Source organism: Tetranychus urticae, chromosome 3, assembly GCF_039701765.1.
Source record: "Tetranychus urticae isolate SD_2017Ah chromosome 3, NJAU_TeUrti_SD_1.0, whole genome shotgun sequence".
In the NCBI taxonomy this organism is placed as follows: domain Eukaryota; kingdom Metazoa; phylum Arthropoda; class Arachnida; order Trombidiformes; family Tetranychidae; genus Tetranychus; species Tetranychus urticae.
In genome coordinates, this window is record NC_142960.1 from 1,762,332 (window position 1) to 1,783,460 (window position 21,129).

At 30.4% G+C, this 21,129-nt stretch overlaps 1 protein-coding gene across 2 annotated transcripts; it reads left to right on the plus strand.

Annotated features, from left to right (window-relative positions):
• The first annotated feature begins 1,902 nt into the window (after positions 1 to 1,902).
• LOC107365967 (sodium-dependent neutral amino acid transporter B(0)AT3) lies at positions 1,903 to 21,117 on the plus strand. 2 transcript variants are annotated; one of them, XM_015933549.3, is made up of 11 exons: positions 1,903 to 2,600; positions 4,572 to 4,749; positions 5,865 to 6,172; positions 7,641 to 7,802; positions 15,125 to 15,235; positions 15,300 to 15,501; positions 15,843 to 16,006; positions 17,139 to 17,340; positions 17,703 to 17,862; positions 19,052 to 19,211; positions 19,858 to 21,117. In XM_015933549.3, the coding sequence occupies exons 1-11, from the start codon at positions 2,433 to 2,435 to the stop codon at positions 20,122 to 20,124; spliced, it is 2,082 nt and encodes a 693-aa protein (XP_015789035.2). In that variant the 5' UTR covers positions 1,903 to 2,432; the 3' UTR covers positions 20,125 to 21,117. The 2 variants fall into 2 exon arrangements, with proteins under 2 accessions (XP_015789035.2, XP_015789036.2); XM_015933550.3 differs by lacking the exons at positions 1,903 to 2,600; positions 4,572 to 4,749 and adding an exon at positions 5,436 to 5,720.
• The last annotated feature ends 12 nt before the right edge of the window (positions 21,118 to 21,129 follow it).

Here is a 21,129-nt window from a genome sequence, read left to right on the forward strand (position 1 = left end):
ATTCTAAATTACAACATTGAAATTAGTTTAATGAAAAAATCTGCTTCCATAGCTGTACAAAAGGCGATCAAAGTTTAAAGACCAAAGGCCAAAATCAAGAGAGCTATCGTTAAATTGTTAAGAATATGAAAACCATGATTTGAAGCATTAATTGTTATGGAACGTTAATCAGTCTTAGTTTGTTAACTCTTTAAGTCATAGTAGTTATATAAGGTCCTCTTCGAGGACGAATTGGTTTTTCCAGGACAACTCTGTTTTTCCAGGACAATCCGCTTCTAGGACAAACGAACTGTCCGCTTCCAGGTCAATGATACTGTCATACGGTGTTAGTTTTTTTCCGAAAAAAAATGAAACTTTTTTTAATGAAAATAAATAAACTTTTTTAATGAAAATTAATAGAAAAAATGAAAATGAAAATTAATAGAAAAAATGAAAATGAAAATTAATAGAAAAAATGAAAATGAAATCAATACAAAATTAAAGCCCTCGGCTTGAGTCTCTGAGCTCGAGCTCTCTAACTCCCCTCTCGACCCAATCCAGGTACCGGTCCAAGAATTCTTCCCTCGGGAAGCCAAAAGCTCTCTGGCATCGGTGGTCGATGTATGTTATGAACTGGTCCTTCTCGGCCAGTTCAGTTTTTACCTCCGCCACCTCAGCTCGTAGCTCCTGGTTCCTGGTTTGGAGGCGCTGGTTTTGGACCAGCAGCCTCTCGATCCTCGCCTCTTGATCCTCATAGGACCGGATTTTGCCAATGGCCATCCTGATGGTACGGCGGATAAAGGAGGGAACGGAGATCAGGGCTTACTCAAGGTGAGTCAGTACCCTTCTAAGTTGTACGGTTAAAGGTGATGATTGACTGAAAAGAGAAAAAAGGTTATTAAAATGTCAAAAGTGAATTAAATTAAAAAAGTACTTACCCTCGGGTTGGCATGATGATTAAATTAAAGTTAATTTTAACAAAAAATAATAAATAAACTAAATTAAACTAATTAAAGAGGAAGATGAAGGCACGTTGATGGTGTTGAGCTAATTTAGGCACACTGTATGTTGGTATTGAGACACTGTAACATTGAAAAAAACTAACACCGTAAGACGGTATCATTGACCTGGAAGCGGACAGTTCGTTTGTCCCAGAAGCGGACTGTCCTGGAAAAACCAACTTGTCCTGGAAAAACCAAGTCGTCCTCGAAGAGGACTTTATATAACTACTGGCCATACTCTGCAGGTCATAGAATGCTGTCGGTTTACTTAAAAATCGGACTATCTATTTTGCAGAAAAAGAAAAGTTCTATTTCTTCAAATAAGGGCATTTTGTGGCTGATCATCAAAAGGTACATCAGTTAAATACGTTTTATGAAAAAATCTCCATAGTTGAACGTAAGGGAACCGAAAATTCAACTTTGTCTTCGATTTTCTCGAAAACTGTTCATTAGAGGAATTTTCAAATCGCACAAATGGATACAGTTTTCATTTCCCAACAAACCAACAAGAGTCTAAATTTGACAGAAGTAATTTTTACCCGTTTTTGACCATTTGTGTCAATTTGTGCATAAATGGGGTAATTGTACAAAATTTTTAGTTTAAACACAATAAACTACATTGTATATTAAAGTTTCATTTTGTAACAATGAAATATCGATATAATTAAATTATTCATAATAAAACCAGAACGGAATGATCGTATCAAGTTTACAGTTAAAAATCAATAAAAACAATTGAAATATCAACTCCAGAAGGCGACTCTTGCTCATTCAACTGTTGTTATTCCTATGCAAGCCTCAAATGTGACATAACTCGATACTTGAATGGATGGTTATAACTAGTGAATCCAGAAGCCATGCTCATGGAGTGAGTAAAAAAGAGAGTTGAACTGAATAACATCGACTTCTCGATTTGAGTAAATAGTCAATAGACGTGAACCCACCAAAGAGATACACTTGGCCATGCTCAATCAAATTTAATCAAACATCATCATCACATAAATTTGGTTAAACTTAATTTTCATTTGATTTTCTTGTTTACTAGCAGTAATTACTTGTTTAATTTTTCAGCCAACATTTAATCTTTCGTGTTCAAGTGTTTTCCCTTCAAAATAATGTTACTACAGTTTACCCAGTAACCAGGAATTGGGTTAACTTTTGTTGTGCCATTGATTGTTTTGAAAGATCATTTTAAGTCGATTTCGGCTCAATTTGCTTTTCGAGCAACATTTAATTACTCTGCAATTGGATACTATGAAGGTTGATTCAAACAGTAACCAACAAATTCAGTGCAATATTTTCCAATCAACTTTTCACTTTTAAACATCTTCAACTCTGTTTTCATCTGTTTGTGGTCAAGTTTTGTTTCAATGGCTGTTAAACTTCAACAAATTAGTGTCAATGAGTGTCTTTAGTGTGTTTGTTTGATCATTATTACAACTTATCATCAAAATGCAGAATATAATGAGGAAACAACTATCTGAATCAGAGCTTCCAGTTGGTGAAAGACTGGAACTAAAGGAATTGAAAGATCGTCTGGTTAAGGAAAATGGCCGAGCCCAACTCTACGGGACAAGCAACTTGGCATTCAACGATGAAGTTTCACCCTTAGGATCAGAGGTAACAATCAATCACAATGAATGTCTAACCAATTTAAACCCAAACATCCAAATTCAAAACAAAGACAAAACCAGTGAAAATGCACCAAAAACCTTTAACATTAATGACTTCATTTGGGTTAACAAATCAAAAACTTGCAAGTCCTGTCATTAGAGCTCTAGATTTACCAAGAATATTTCGCTTTTCTAGACCTTTAGACCATATTTTTGTACCAGTTTCTGGTGCTTCAGTGAAATGCTAAATCTGGTTTCTAATTTTGTTAGGAACGAAGTCCATCTCTCGCTAACCGAAATCAATGCCAGTAGATTAACCCGAATTTCACTGTCATTTAAACACTTTTCAGTCACAGTTTTGATAATTATTCAAGATTAGATTGTTCCAACTCTCGATCAATAAAGTCAACTGAAAATGTTTCAAGCCTTTCCAATCCTGTAACCACTGAGATAAAGCCATTAAGATCCTTTACTAAAGGTTAAGTTCAAATTGTGATGCTCTTGTCTGTTTAAAAGCATCTTTAAATGCAAATGCAAAAAAATGTCCATAAACTGGATAAAATGTTTGATTGATTACAGAAAATTCAGGTTAACTTCTTGCATCTGATTTTGAAAAATGAGTCCATAACTCAAGCTCTAATTCCTTACTTCTTGTCTAATGTACTTGGACTAATGATCAGTTAATTGTTGACCAAATCCACTTAATATTGATTAAAGATTGAACGGTGAAACCGTTCCTGTAATGATCCCTAAATGTCTGATTGTAAATGTGAATAACCCAATCAACATGATTAACTATACTTTAAACAAGAAGGTTGAAACAACAGTCTATTGTTATTGTTAGATTTACAATTTATCCAATCGATAAGGTAACAGACTGACAAATGATAATCAATAATTTATGTACAGTTTAGTTTCACCAATTGATTGATTAATATGAGTTGAATAAAATACTAAATTCAGTGTTAACCATTTTTACCAATCATAAAACATGGCCATATTTGAATCATTGTTGTCTTTGAAAATGATTTGAAATAAGCTCTGAAAAAAAGCATTCCCATGTTATTCAGCATTTACAGTACAATTATGTTGAACACAAATCATTGTTTTCATCATTATATTCATTATAAATGTTACAATCAATAAAAGCATTCACTTGAATCCATTAAAAAACTGGTTTCTGTTAACAAGTTGGACAATGAAGGTCCAAATTGACTTGTAATTTAGCTTTTCAGCTTTTAATCAATTTACAATTTACTTTCAATTGAAAGAAGGTTTTAAATTTAAGAAATTAAAAACCCATTTAGTTATCGATCTAAATTGAAGTATGAAGATGTTGAATCGGGAAACTTTGAAAGGTTAAACTGTTACATTGTATTTCATTGGGAATGCAAGTTGAATTTTGATTTGATCAACTTTGTAATCAGATTAATCAGATTGTAACATTTGAACCAGGGAAAGATGAAGAAGCTAAAAAAGATTGAAAAATGTTTTCCTTTCCTTTCACTTTTCATCTTCAATTCCAACTGACTGAGCATTCCCAGTTGATGGAGTGAAAAGTTAATATAAATTATAACTGTCAGGAATTACTATTTACATTGTCTATTTAATTTCCATGTTTATTGATTAAGCCAACAATTTAATTTGCAAACCACTATAATTGATATTTTAATAAACTAGCAATTTAGTGAAAGCATTAAAGCAAACTGTTGAAAGGATGAAACAAAAATCCTTTGAAAATGTTGCTTTGAATTGAGTTTTGGATTGAAATTGAAGGCAACATTCAGTGAATGAAAAATGCGACAATTAGTAAATTATTGGGTGAAGTTGGTAGCAATTTAGTGCTCTAAATCAACAAATTAGGTTGGTTTCAAGAGGAATCCTTGTGTTGTTGTTTTCATTTCTGGTTGTCTAACCATAAACCCGATTCTTGAGTCAATTTATTGCCAATTAATCACATTTTTTCACTGATTCACAGACAACTGAAAAGTTAACCCTTGACATGGTAACTGCTGATGATAAAGCATTCCGAGATTGTGAAGATGGACGAGAATCTTGGGATAATAAATTACAATTTATGCTGGCAACTATTGGTTATGCTGTGGGTTTGGGTAACGTTTGGAGGTTTCCGTATTTGGCACAAAAAAATGGTGGAGGTAAGTCACAATTAACCAGTTTTAACCCATATTTACATGATTAACCATCATACCTTTAACCTTAACCTACAACAATCTAATCAATAGATTGATACATCATTTGTTATGATAGAGTTGATATAAATTCACTCCAATATTTTGCTCATTATTAGTATTGATATTGGCTATTCAAATATTGAGGTTTCAATCATTTTTCTTGTGATCGCCTCTTCTTCCTATTTTTATCAACAATTGGTCAAACCATTGAGACTTGTAATCATTTGGAGGCTTAATAGATTCAATTGATAGGAGTGTGTAGTAAAAGGTATCAACTGATTCCAATCATTTCATTTTGATTCAATTTACTTCTTTGCTTCGACGGTAAATGGGATTAGCTTTGGTATTACAATTGTTGAGCCTTTTCTTGTTTCATTAAATTTAATTTAGAGTTGGTTTAATGGTTGAAATTGATTCTCAAATCATTTAAGTCAACATTGCATTTATCCTAAATTGCTAATAAATCTGGTTGAGCCACTTTTGATTTGGTTGACATTCAAATTCAAAAGCCTTCTTTTGTTTACTAACCAATTTTCAGGTTGTTAGTTGAAATATAAAGTTAACCAATTGAAATGGCTGTAAATTGTTGGCTCAATCAATACTTAAACTGCTATTACATGTTGTACATGAAGATGAAGGTTTTGTTCATGATACAGAATCAAATGTTCACCTGATTTGATTCAATCTTTGATAGAATCCAAGACAAAAAAATCAAATGTTTTACAATGTAATACTTTCAATGTTTTACAGAAGAAAAGCTTTTGTAACTGTCATTGTTTTTTTCCTTCTCGAAGCTTCACTTTCTTCCATTTCTCTCTTTTGTATCTTTATTTTTCTTCTTGTTCAAGCTCATCTAAAACATGATTTATATCTTTTTCAATTCCTATTCATATTCACTTTTAATCAGTTTAATGTAAACCAGTGTAAAAGTCAGGGTAACATTTAGTGAGATAAAATGTGTTAAATAATATAGCAAATTATGTGTTAGCTGTACAACAACGTACAATATTAATGCCATTTTCATTATTTTTTATTTCTTTCCCTTTCTCTTGCTTTTACATGGATCTTCAATGGAAAAGGTGCTTTCCTCATTCCATATTTTATTATGTTGGCTATCATGGGAATACCTGTTTTCTACCTTGAACTTGCTGTTGGCCAGAGGCTAAGGAAAGGTGCCATTGGAGCCTGGAATCTCATCTCAAGTTATATGGGAGGAATTGGAATTGCTTCAGCTGTAGTCTCGTTCAATGTAGCTCTCTATTATAATACAATTATTGCTTGGTGTATATATTATCTACTTAATAGCTTTGAATCACCTTTACCTTGGACTGATTGTCCTAAAGACAATTATCCCAATGGAACATATGTTAATAATTCTGAATGTGAGGTGAGTTCTGTTAACTTCTTTCTACCTTCAAGACTATTCTATAACATCAGATTGGTAGTAAAGTTTATGACTCTATTAAATCTTTATTCCCATTTCGAGTAGTCAGTTATTAACTGAATTTTTTATTGATAATCATTGTAAATTAATGTGTTTAACGATACAATGCAATTTTCATTTTTATAATTTATTAGTTCTTATTTGAAATTTGCGCGTTAACTTAAATCCCGCTCTTTCAATTTGATCACGAGGTTGGTGATGATTAAGAAAGTTCAGAAATGTGCGATTATTAAAAAACGATTATCGATGATGGCGCAATGTTCACAGGAAGAATCGATAAATCGATTTAATTAAACAAACGTTTCTCAGCGTTTTAAATTCATTTTGTAAATGTGCAACTTGAAATTATTGCAAACTGAGAAACACTTCCAAACACTAGATTAGAAACTTTCGAGTGCAGATTCAAAGTGTTTTTAATAGCATTGAATCTTATGAAAACCCTTGAAAACAAACTGATTAATAGGATTATCAAGTATCTTGTGTATAAACCAAGGTCACGATGATATTTGTTATAAAATTTATATGATTTTCACCCATTCTATCCAGTTGATATTTACTTCGTTTCAATAATTCAGTTCACTTTGTGACTTTATTTCAATTATTTGAATTTGACATTATGAATTATTTGCTTGCGAGTGTTTTGATCATCTTATGTGTCTCCGTTAAACTAAGTCACCAAGGTGCGGTTGGAGCGGCATTGGGAAGTGAAGAGATTTTGGACAAATTGAAGGACCGATGGAACTTTGGTTGTGTTAAAGATGACGCTTACGGTTGCCATAATGGTTACTGTTGGTCCAATTGTGCTGGCTTTGGACAAATGACGGTCACTTCACTATTCACTAACGATTGGTGCTATACCACTCGAGGCCGATCACAAGATTATAATTACGTTAGATGCAGCTCGAAAGATGATTGTGATCCTTGCTGGAAATGTGCTGGAAGCTGTACCGTTTGAAACACTTCATTTACACAATGGCTCAAAATGGAAATCAAAAATCATAAAATGTGAATTTTTGTTGATTTTTAAAAATGAACCATTAAAAATAACTGCAACGGAACTTATTTGAGTTAATCGTTAATGTCCATTTGACTGATTTTATCTAAATTATTGTAGTTAATACTTAAAGAAAAGAGCCGAATAAGCCAAAAACTAAGACAAAACTTGGTGAAATAGGTGGAAGTGATAAGAAAAAACGCGTTTTTTCGAAACGATATATCATTGAAATCATCGATATGAAATTGACTTAAAATTATGGATAAAAATCGTTGATTTTGTTTTAATCGCACATCTCTAACCCTAACCCTTACTTTACTCTTTGGTTTAACCAGATTTAGCTTTTGTCTCTAAATGAAATTTTACTTTAGATAATTATTTTATTTTTAACTCTGTTTTTTCATCTTTGTTCAACAGCGAAGCTCACCTACTCAGTATTTTTGGTACCGAAGGACGCTTGATATATCAGATGATATCGAGGATTTTCAAGACTTCAATTACAGGATTGCTGGTTCACTTGCAATTGCCTGGGTTTTGTGCTATCTCTGTATGGTCAAAGGTATTGCATCCTCTGGAAAGGTAATCAACAATTTATCCATGGAACAAATCTTTAACAATTTGAATATTTCAACATTTTGGTGATCTGTAAGCTAACCAGGGATTAAGCTTACATGAAATTTTCAAGGGTTGACTTTGAGAGCATCAAAATGTCAGATAACATTAACCAAAATGATTTGATGTTTCATTGAGTAAAATCTCTAGGGTATGCCCATTGATAATTAGAATTAAATATCACTTGCAATTAAGCCAGATTATTCTTGAAGAATAATTAGCTTAATCATCATTACATAGATTGACATTATTAATAATTTATTAATAATAAAATGATAATCTGAATAGTTTTTTTACACTCCATTTACAAGCATGTTTAATACTGAGATTTTTCCTCTTCCCTTCCACAGATTTATTCAAAGATCCATCGTCAATATATCTCTTGTTGAAATCATGATGATACTAAATGATTATTTGAAATACAACCAGGAATATACAATTGAAGAGTCCTAATTTGATATTTGAGAAACCAAAAAGCCTGACTTCAACTTAATGCCTCTTCCAACCCTACACAAAGCAAACCAGAAGCAGTTAAAAAGAGCTCTTGTACAAAATTTTAGCTAATATACTTTAACCAGAAGAGAAACATGATCCATGTAAACCTCAACTTGAAAAAAATTTCAATGAAATTTGCAGGATATTCAATGATAACTAGGTCTACCAGGAACCACAAAATGGATATAACAAACAGACAAATTTTTAAATATTTAATAACTTTAAGGTTAACGTCGAGTTTAGGTTACCAATGATCGATGGTAAATCAATGAGAGCTACTAGCATGAAAGTAATTTTAATCTGAAAAAACAGGCAAACATGGAAACCTTTCAATTTTGTGCAGATTAACCCTGTTATTATTTGTTATCGACCTCTTTGAAGTACAAAAAGCTATAACATTTTGAAGACTTTTCAACCCTAAACATCGGTCAAGTTTAACTCTTGATTTAATTTGAATCATCATTTCTCCACCTTGAATGGTAACACTTTTTGAATCAGTGAATCCAAGTTTATTGTGTATATCCATGAGCAGATAATCTGATTGTAGATTTAACAGTGTAAAGTGAATGGTGAAATAAAGCTTCAAATGAATCTGTTGTCATCGAGTTTGCCATTTACAAAAAGAAAAGTCGAATCACATTCGGTTATCAACAAGATTCCAGTGAAAATCTCCCAGGGAATTGAAATTGGAGCAAGATGAACTGAACAAGATGATCAAAGTGAGGAAAAAAATAATACAAAAACCAGTGAAAGAAAAGAAAACCTTTTCAGATTAAAGTGGAAAATCAGATAAAGAATAAGGAATTGAGATTAAAAATAGCAACTTTCTAAGAAACTAAACATGATAATATTGATGTTCCCAATGATGAGAATGATGACAAAAGGTATTATTCAGTAAACTTGCAGGAAGAAAAGGATAAAGATTAGAATGAGAAACCAAAAGAGTATTTCATTCAACATTAATCCGTCTTCATTGTAAGTCAATGAATTGATTCATTTTTCAATATTTATACTCAAATTAAAGGCAACTCTCAACAGCTTCTTTGTCTTCTAATCATCTGATCATGAACCTTGAAAACGAATTGACACAATCTAAATTATTCAGGGAATGAATTTTGAAATGAATCTTTTTCCATTTCAAATGTTTCCATTTTCCCTTCTCAATCTTTTCAGATTGCTTTTCATCCTTTTCATCGCTTCAACTTTAAATTGACTGATGATGCTAGAAATGATACCATTCAATCGATCGAAACCCTTCTCTCTGATCATTATCATCATGAAACTTGTCTCCCTGATAACAGAATGAACAAAAAAAGTAAATCACATTCGAACACACAAAAAGAAAGAAAAAGAAGAGCAAAAATAATCTCTTTAATCTTGAAAATTGTTGCCCAAAATCATGGGATTGTTCAATGTGAAGCTTAAAATCTTATTAAATATTTAAACCATTTAATCTTTCATGGTAAACTCATGATGAGAAAAAAACTAATTGATTCCTAACCAGATTCAAGTCCAGATTTGCTTCCAATCTCAAAGTCTAAGCTTCAGTTTGATGTTGAACCCATTTTTGTGTTTAGACTTGAATGTTTAATTGTGATGAATCTTGAGCTAAATTACATTGGAATCACTGAAATTGGAAAATGTAAATTAGTAAATTGATATTCTTCAAACGATTTCGTTCTTTAGATTGATTAGATTCATCAATTTTGATCATTTATTGACTTGGACATCTTTGGGACTGGTCAATATGCTTTGAGTTTATAAGAGAGAAAGTCCAGAAAAAGGACAAAAAGTGGCGAGTTGCTTGGGATTAGGATGTTATTCACTTATTGGTGTATCCTGTCATTAACAATCGATAATGATTGTTTCAAGTTAATTTATCATTTATTAGGTCAATCTTGTTCCAGATAATCAATCAAAATCGGTTTCGGTTGAAAATTAAATTTGATAATTTACTCTGTTTACACTGACATTGACATTGACTGTTACACTTGAAGATTTTAAAAGCTTCAGTTTGATATGAATTTAATAAAACTGAATTCATAAACTGACTTTTTCATGATAAAAGTGTCACAAATGGTTAATTGTCAAAAGGTTAACTTTACAATTCACTGAAATGCTAAATTTATTTGAAAATATTAAATTAAAATATTCAACATTTCAATCTCAGAAGTAATTTAATACTTGAATCAGGACAATTTTTGCCATCAATATTACAAGTCAAAAGTAATATCGTCAAAACCGTCTGATATTAATTTCAATTTGACACTGAAATTTTGAAGATTTTACCCTGAAAATGGATAAATTGGTAAAAATAAAGCTCTTTTTGTCAACAAAATTTGTGTTTACTCTGAAAATGAGATGAAAAGTTGAACCAGAAAAGACGATAAATTTGATGAAATAAATAAATAATTTGATTTTGAAAATTTGATCAAAAGCAAAGTAGCAAATAACTTCTAATTAACTCATGAAACTCACCAAGTAAAGCATATTACATGATTATTAATCATAATCAGTGTAAACATTGAACCCATTTCATACCATTTTGACCACAAAACTGATCATTTGTTTTACCTTTTACATAATTCAATTTCTCACCTTAAGCTTGGAGTGAAAGCTATTCTTGAAAGTTATTCAACAATGAGCAAAGAAAATGATAAATCTTGGATTCTGTTCACTAATGCATTTTTTATATTGATTTTTGTTTACACTTTTTTTGCCTCACCAAGAATCAGTAAAGAGGAAAAAATCTGAATCGAGAATCGTAAAAATATATTACCCAAGATTTCAAATAAAACCAGATATTTGTAGTTGCATTGTAATTTTATAACACAATATTAATGACAATAATTTATATCATTTTTTGTGTGAAAAAATGTCATTCCAGCAACAAAAAATGTCAACTTAATTCGCACAATAATGACAATAATGTTGCTAAAGTTCTGGATAACATTGATAATTGGACAGATAATGGTGATAAATATGAATTCAAGTTTAACCAAAATGGAAATGTAAAGAAAAGCATTTGAAACATTTTCACCATGAAAATGATTCTAATTGCTGAATCGTGTATTGATTATTTGGTAAACAGTTGTCTATTGATTATTCTGATTTCATGACTTTTCATGAAATCTTTATTTTTAGAAGTGAAAAATGATTACAATTTCAGTTGAACTGAATGTTGCCTTTTCTCTTGAGATCCATTTCAGGTGTCAATAAGTTTCCAATGTAAAAGGTAATTTTGAATGAAAAATTTGCTCCATTCGGTAAATGGTTGGTTCGATAAATGATAAAGGTTAATTTACCGATCAAAATGGAGTGACAACAAAAAAAGCCAAAAGATGAGCATCTCATGAAAGGTTGAAAAATAGATTTGAATTGAAAAATGTGAACCTTGTTAATATTTATGACAACCTTTAACTGAAAGCCATTGTAACATTTACAATGAAAATCCCTGTTGACAATGTTGATATGAAAATCAGGGAAAATGTAAACTAATTGAATGATAATATCAGGTTGATTGGCTTTTATTTGTTTCCATTGCTATTACTGTTATTAATGAAAATGATATTTCAGTTGCTTCTTGTTTTATCATAAGACAAAAACATTAACATTCACTTCCTATTTAATAATATATTAATGTAACTATTCAATGATAATTGAGTCTCTACCTTATTCATATACGCTTCACTTGCACCTGAATATCCATCAATTTCATTCTTTCCTCATCTAGTTTCATTTATTGATTATCTGTGGACCATTTTATTCAGGACACATCAGAACAATATTTTTGTTTCATTTTCATTCTTTTCTCATAAAGACATCACTTGAAGACGAAACCATTTGAATGACTGAAGGTTTTTTTGGGGAAATTAAAAAATTCAAGATTCTTTTATCGTTTGGTTAAGCATTGATTTTTTCAGGTTCAGTCTTGTTTAGTGAGTGACCTTTCAGGGATAAAAAATGCATTATCCGAGATTTCATGTTATCCAAATGTTGACTTGAAAACATCATTTAATGACATAACTGATGGCCTCTCAACCGGATATTTTCATGTTTTATCTCACACCATTTCAAGGAAAGTTTGCGTTGATCAAATTTAATAAAAATCATTTCACTCGATAAATTGTATAATCAAGAGCAATTATATTGACAACTTACAAGAGACTAGTCATTATCGATTGAATTGCTGCTCTTTTTACCATTACATGTTTGAAATTGTTCATCCATTGGAATCTGAGCCACAATAATAGTCAGATATGAAAATGATAACTTGACCTTTTGATGACCTCTAAAAGTTGTATATTTCCCACAAATAACCTGCAATATGACAAAATGAATGTCACTTGAACAGGCAAAAACTCCAAGTAAACTGTTCAAGAAAAGTTATACTTATCAGTTGACGAGATTCAAGATGAAAATCATTTCAATTGCCTGATAAAGTTCACAGTTTCATATTGATATGCTTTGATAATCTTCCTCATTAATACTCAACAAGATTAATCCAATGAGTTTCAAACTGTCAAAACAAAAGTCAATCAAATCGCAAGTCAAATTTATAATTTATAAAACAGTAAAACGGGTTCGAAGAAGAATCTTGAAATGCAAAATCAGACTCAGAATCCCAACAACCACCAAAAACTTATATAACTCTGTCAATTCTCATTCCAAAATAAAATAATATTCGAACAAAAATTTCTTCCAAAATCTTTCGAAATTTCAGTCCATTACAAGGAATATCTGTAATCTAATCCAAGAAAATCACAGAATTTTTTTCGTTCAGTTCATATGAAAATCTTGTTCGAAATCGTTGGATCAGTTGAAGATTTCAATATTTGTCAACGATCTTTGCTTAGTCTCTAAAGTATGTTTTCAAGTGAATCTGTTGACAATTCAAGGGAAAATCAAAATCCAAAAACACGGAAATTCCCAGTTTGAATAACTTATAACTTGACAAAATACTTAAAGTAGCAATTTACAAATGAATTGTTTCTGTTTAAGCAAAGTAGTTGAAACAATTTTCTTTACACTTTGTATCTCATTAATTAACAATTTATTTAGATGAAAAGCAAACAAGAAAATTGCGAGTTGATTCTATAATTTCATGTTAATCACAAAACACTTGAATTGTTTTGTAATGCTTGGAATCGCAAGTTTGTTTCAGTTTAAATTGAAGTAAATTTGATTTTTACGAGGTTAAACTTGTTTGTTTGGGTTTGAAATTGAAGCAAAATTGAACCAAATTATCTCATGGAAATGAATTCCTTCTGAAAGCTTGTATTATTAGCTTGTCATTTTTTTCTGTTCCTAAACATCATAAACATCATAAACTTGAGTTTTTGAGCAAAAAAATGGGAAAAACATGATAAAGAATCATTTTAATATGAAAGTGTTTGTAGAGCGAAAAAAATGGTGAAAATTCATTTCCATATTGAACTGATTGAAACCATTTTCAAGTGTTGAACAGGAAAAAAAGGTGTAAAATGGTAAACATTAACAAGCAATTATTGGCTTATTGAAAATACTAAGAAAATTGTTGAGACGAGAAAAGATGAATAAAAGATTTCGATGAAATAATTCATGTTCATTCAATTGTTGCCAACAAATTCATCAAATGTTCATCACAAATGAAGAGAGAAATGAGTTTAACATGATTTGTTTGTTATTTTGTACACAAAACGAGTTACTCTCATGTTTCAGGCATTTTCATTGTCGATTGTTTTCCTAGCCATTTTCAATTGCACTTTTTCATTGTACCTTGATTACAGTAAATGCAATTACTTTGATTGTGATCACCTTGAGCAATGAGTCTTGTTCAATTGTAATATTTACAATGTTGCTTCAGTTGTTTGTCATTTATTTTGACATTCTTTTTATTTATGAACATCTTCATGGTAACCTAAATGAAAAGCGGCTCAGCATTTGTTGTCTCTCGTGAGGAATCAATTTTGTCAGTAAAGAAACACAGAAAAAACAAAATACTGTTTCGAGTAAATTCACGAGAAAACAAAACTCGATTGTAACTCGAAGCTTTTTGACTCAAACAATTGTCACAATTTTCACTCCTTAACATCTCAATGTTCAACTCAATCGTTTAAATATTAATTTTGATTTGTCAGATATTCAGAAACATAAGCAAATGTAACCTTAGATTAGTTCATTTTGAAGGCTGAAAATTTTGTTGAAATGAAACTCAAGATGAACATTTTTTTTACTTTGAAGGGAATTGTAATATTTATCGATTTGGGAATTTTCTTAAAACTGGAAATTCTCTAGCATCTGTTTGCTTCCAACTGTAATTGTGAATCAACTTTTCATCAATCAGTCCAAGATTGAACATTGCAAACATTTCAGGCTTAAATTGGCTTATATTTTGCTCGTAAATATTGAAACACTGGAAACAAATGAGAATGAATTTCCTCTTTTTTTTCAAGTTTACTTTGTTCCAAATCCAACTGAAATCCATTTCAACATTGAACCTCTCAATAGATGCTGGGATTGCACTTTGGACATTATCCTTAACATGAAACATGTTTACCAAAATCGTAACTTACATCTGTTGAAACATTGAGATTGATCAAAGTTGACGTTAATTCCCAACATTTCAACTTATCTTGCAAAATCTTTGGTTTAATTTTCAATTTAAACTAATAATTATACTCTGATCTGATTGTTTGAAGCAAATTCAATTTCAATCCAACAGTAAAAACCCAAAATGTTATCAAATTGTTCAGATTGTATTCAATTGTATTTTAACATGAAATTAATCGTGATTTGTTGTTCCTTCATTAAAGGTGGTTTATGTAACTGCAACATTCCCATACTTTGTTTTGGTCATCTTTTTCTTCCGAGGAATCACATTACCAGGTATGTCAGCCGGAATAACCCATCTATTTACTCCAAAGGTGAGTTGATTAAGCTGGTTAATTTGTTGATTGAAACCATTAAAATGTAATTCTTTTATTCCAGTGGTCAAAGCTTTTGGATCCAATTGTTTGGCTTGAAGCTGGAACTCAAATATTTTTTTCATTGGGCCTTGGATTTGGTGGATTAATTGCTTTCTCATCTTATAATCCGGTTCACAATAATTGTTATCGAGATGCAATTTTTGTTGCTTTAACCAATTGTGGTACTTCCATGTTTGCCGGAATTGTTGTCTTTTCAATATTAGGTTTGTTTCCATTGGAATTGGCAAATTGAAAGCAAAATGAAACACGAAAGGCAATTTAAAATGACTTTACTTTAACTCAATTTTGGTTAAACACATTTACCTTAAATGAGTTAGTTTGCCTGTAATTAATTTAATGGTTAATTAGCAAGATTTGCTGTTCATTTTCTTACTTTTGTTACAACAAAATATCAATTTAGACTTTAAATTTTTCATTTGTTTCATGCTTTTAATCAATCTTTGGTTCTGTAGTTGAAAGCTTGAATTGCCTTGAAATGTTTTGCTTTTGGTTGATATAATTTTTCAATTTTAATATTAATTCTGGTTTCTTTTTTGGGTTTTAGGTTTTAAAGCACATGAGATAAATCATCGTTGCATTGAAAATCGAACTGCTTTTATTGAATCAAATGACCTGAAAGGATATCCAATGTACGATGGAATCGTTTATATCAATTCAACAACCACAATTAAATTAGATAAATGTGATATCCAAGATGAACTGGACAAGGTATGAACTATTCTTGACCATTTTATCCTGTAATGTGAGTCGCTTGAAAGTGATTCAATGTTAAACGACAAGTTAATCAGCAAGTGAAACAGTTAACATGAGAGTACAAAATCGTGTTATAAAGAAATGAACAATTCTTGGAATGAAATTTTTCCTCTTCATATTTGTTTTTCTTGAGACTCTTCAAAGCTGGAAGGATTTAAGTTTTCAAGATTTTGGACTTTTTTGTTTCTTTTTCATTTGATGTTTTATGAAATTTGAAATCAAACAGTAACTAAAGTCAATAATGTATTGACCAAAGAGATTTCATGGAGAATAATCTTGACCTTTACTTAAAAGCTCGGACAAAATTAGCTATTTTAATGATTTTCAGGTTTGGCTTTTTGTCAATGTTAAAGATTACAAAATTGCTTTTAACTTGATAATTTCAATATTGGTTCCTATTTTGAGACCTTCATTGTGTTCGTCATCAAATTATCCGATGAATTATTGTTATTTATCAAGCTTCATGGCAAATTGATTTCATAATAATATGGGATCATCAATACAGTTTGATATCAGATGATGAAGCAAAAATAAAAATATAAGTCGACTTTTCATGTAGCTGTTCATTCGCTCACAATCCATTGAAGCTACATCTTCCATTATCTATCGATCTTCCATTTCCTCTTCATCTTCATCATCTTCTTTATTCCATATTTTCTTGAAACAAATTCTCATTCTTTACTTGTCTTCTTGTTCAACCCTTTTCTTGTTTAGCCAAGGAAATGAGATTCATTGAGTAAAAAATGTAGCTTTTGGTTTAAGGAAAACAGTTAATGTTAAATTTCTTTTATCATATTAAAATGCTTAACTAAATTAAGAAGTAGATGAATACAATTTGAACAGAATTAGCTAATTGCTTTTAATCGGACAAAATTTTCAAATAAAATGTTTAATTTTTATCCAAAGCTTGCAATTTGAATAGACCGCTCCATTGCTTTATGGCGGGTTAATAATGAATCACACTGGTAACTGTGAAAATGTCTTAATTTCAATTTCAATTGTTTCTTTCTTACATTTTATTGTTTTAAATTAATTATCTTTAAAATTTTATTAAATTTTTGATATTTTTATTTTCTTTATTCGTCAGGGTGCCTCTGGAACTGGTCTAGCATTCATTGTGTTTACTCAAGCCATAAACGAGTTTCCGTTTGCTCCTTTATGGTCAATCCTTTTCTTTTTGATGTTATTCACACTTGGGATTGATTCACAATTTGGTACTTTGGAAGGAGCAGTTACCTCGATTGTTGATATGAAATTGTTTCCCAATTTAAGGAAAGAAATTTTAACTGGTAAGTAAAATTCAAGGGAAACTCAGCCAATCCATAAAAATAGAACAGAAAAAGTAAATGTATCTCAACAGCGTATGTTACCCACTTACTCTCTAGTTGCTTAGCTTTGCTTGATTTACAGAATCAAATTTATTAATCCTATCCAACTTGATACATTTACTATGGTGTAAAAGTATAGAGTCAAAGTGATACTAGTTCCTTATCCTTGACCTGATTCTTTTTCAACCTTCACCCAGTAACCTTACATGCTTGATATTATAACTTATATAAATCTGAAACAAAGACAGTGCCAGTAAACAAATATGGATTGCTATTTATTAATTTTGACGTTTTCTCTCTTTTTTTACTCCACTTTATTTTAGGCTCTATTTGTTTGGTTTCATTTCTTTTGTCTTTAATATTTGCTCATGGCGCTGGGAATTACATTTTCACGCTTTTCGACAATTTTGCCGGAAACTTTCCTCTTCTCATTGTTGCCTTCTTTGAATGTATTGCCATTGCATTTGTCTATGGCCTGAAAAGGTAAGCTATTCCTACTAATAATACATGTAATATTGTTAGTAATCACAGGATTGGTAATAATAATTGTACAGTCAGGTTATAGTTTAACTTCAGATTTGTACTTTTATTATTTTCAACTTGGTTCACTTTTCTCACCCCAATGCACTTGTTTACCCTGCGTGACTAGAATCATACAAGACATATCCAATCTTAATGGATGTTAGAAATGATGATGATAATAATGGTGATGGTGACCATCATCAGTAGATAATCATCATTTTCCAAGTTGAGACATTTTCTAATTTCCTTTGCTTCTCTCATTTTCTTATGCTATTCCTAGCTCCTTCTTGTTTATTAACTTATGGTTAATATTATATTAATAATTGAAATAAAAGTTGATATTGATTACCATGCTAGCTGTAATACTTTCTGTACACTTACAAGTAATCAAAGTTAATCACTGCAACTTAAAACAAAACTCATTTTATCGTCTTTTAACAGTTTTTCCGTGTGATTTCAGAATCACAAAGCAAGAAAAATTGTTCTTCCCTTGAATAATGCCCTTTAATATTAATAGATTGAAAGTTTAAGTTTAATCACGATTAAGCAGAAATAAAAACGATTCTCAACACAACATAACACCAAACAAAAAACATTTTGATTAATGGTTTTTTATTTCTTATCAAAAGATCCCTCAAATTGTATTATCAACTTTGGTACAATAATTTTCACAGGTCAACAATTTGTTTCCCTATTAATAACCAGATTTATCAATCAACACAACAATTAATTTATTGTAATGATACATTTTCATCTTACTTTCACCATCAATGTTACATTCAATTAGTAGAGCCACAAACAACAATGAAAAATTGATTCTTTTCATTGTTATTCTAATATAAATTTTCACTTCTTCCAACTCTTCCCTCTATATTTAAGGTAAAAATTGGGTAAAAAATCATCCATTTTATTGACATTTCATTTACAAAATTAATTCATATGAAGAGTAGAATGTAAAAAAAGTAAAATTTGTCAAAAAAATTTGACATTTAAAGTGTTATTATTAATAATAATGTAACATTCAAATTAGTTGTTCCGCCTCAAGCTTCATCCTTTTTTATGTTGAATTTTACAAATAGCTTTTGTTTCAACTTATTAAACTCTTTATTTATTTTCACTGAACTAAATTATTGTTTTTGTTTTCCAACAGATTCAGCGACGATCTCGAATTAATGACTGGTAAACGTCCCAGCAATTACATGCTATTTTGTTGGAGATATGCTGCTCCATTCACCATGTCGGTCATCCTTGTTTCAAGTTTAATCAGATTATCTCATGAAAGTGGTTATGATGCTTGGGACAGTAAATTGGTAATAACAATGGATTTTCATTATTCACTAATTAACATTTTGTTCAACTATTCATTGAATAACATGTTTACATGAGAAATATTATTCAATGGGAAACATTTTACATTTTATATTTTACATTCATATTCATAGTCAAATACGTTGAAATGAATGTGTATTACCTTTTCAATTCAATTTACTATATTTATGGTGGTTTAACAGGAAAGGCAATGATAAATGACTTTGGAGGAACCACAATTTTAATATAAATTTCATTGAATTTAATTCATCTCGTATATATTAAATTTTAATCTAATTATGATTTTTTTTCAATTAGATATTTCGCTTTCAGCTGTTTTCCTGTTTAAATTGTTTAATATCATTTTGTTGATGCAAGAAAAAAAAGTGATACTGATTCTGAATATAATCTGAGTCTGATCCATCTGAAAGTAAACTAAAAAAGTACCATTAACAACTGAAAGGTTTGATTCAATTGATTGAACAAACAATTTCTATAGAGAAATAATTGAATTGGAAATGTATTTTACATTAACAAGAGCTTTTCGACTTTACTTCTTTCTAATTGTATTTGGCTTTAATAGTTGAATTGGTCGTTTTTTGTGATCATTTGATATCTAATTACGTTTTTATTTTGCTCTTTCAATAGGCAACTGTGTTTGTAAAAGAATGGCCTAGTTGGGCTAAATTTTTCGCAGTCTTTCTGGTACTCATTTCGGTTATTTGGATTCCTTTAATTGCCTTTTTAAAGACCATTGGAAGGCCTTTACTACCTGAAGAAGATGCTTCATGGTTTCCAGCCGAGGAATTACGAGTTTATCACGGAATAACTCCTCATAGACCAACCCGTTGGGAGCGATTTTTCTTTGACATGAACGACGATTTTGACCCAACTCTTAATACGGATGACATTTAATCAGCAATAATCATCTCCATAAATCAATCTTGTAACATACATCATCAACTGATTCATCATCATCATTACAAATGATAAAAAAACTGAATCTATCCAACATCAACTTTAAAACTTGTACATTAATAGCCACATGTATAAATATATACATATTTAGTGAATGTAAAAAAGTTCATTATAGTGAAAAATTTTAACCATTTATCTGGTTTAAATTACTGTGAAAGGAGTGATTAATTTGCTGTTTGCGAAACAGTGTTTGGTTTAATCTTGGTTTTTCCTTCGCATAAGATTAACCTGTAAATAATGATAAACTTTCATTGTAAATTATCATTATTAATTACCTTTCCTAACATGATTCATGTGTATTATTTGAATTATTGTTGAGTTTTATGCTGTCTGCCAAGTTCATTATCCTTTGCAATCTATTATTTCTCTGTATGTAACATTTACATACAAAAATTGTATTTGGATTGAATAAGATCCATCTGTATTGAGTTATTATGTTAATTGTTTTTATTTAAATTCATCATTCCTTGTTACCATTAACTTATCATTAGAGAATGAAATATTGATATTGTACATACAACAAATTCAGTTAAAGTGTTGTCATTTAGATACGATCATTAACTTGTTAATCATTAATTTTTGACAATCAATTGTAAAAACAAAGATGCAAATTGGCAAAAGCAAAGCCTAACATCTCTTCAGTTTATGTTTCCATCATGTTACGTTTTTTTATCAAAAGCCTGACAAAAACCAAACAAGGAAAAATCTGATTTGTTTCAAATGGTAGATGAATTGAAATTATGGTAACTGTTGGAAAGATAACCAGATAACCAGATGAAAAAATTAATTTCAATTTGGTTTTGAAATATAATCAAAAAGATCTTGGTTTGACGACTAAATGTGCCCAATCATTGTGTGATACCCAAAAACTTACTTTGTTTATAGTGGATAATCATCTAGACAATAAATTTTACATTTAGTCCAATTAAATGACTGGTTATT

Bases quoted from the DNA above. Each gene is read 5' to 3' on its own strand.
- LOC107365967 (XM_015933549.3), top strand. From the start codon at position 2,433: ATGCAGAATATAATGAGGAAACAACTATCTGAATCAGAGCTTCCAGTT. The intron at 2,601-4,571 runs GTAACAATCAAT...ACTGATTCACAG, and splicing joins TTTCACCCTTAGGATCAGAG to ACAACTGAAAAGTTAACCCT. The intron at 7,803-15,124 runs GTAATCAACAAT...CCTTCATTAAAG, and splicing joins GTATTGCATCCTCTGGAAAG to GTGGTTTATGTAACTGCAAC.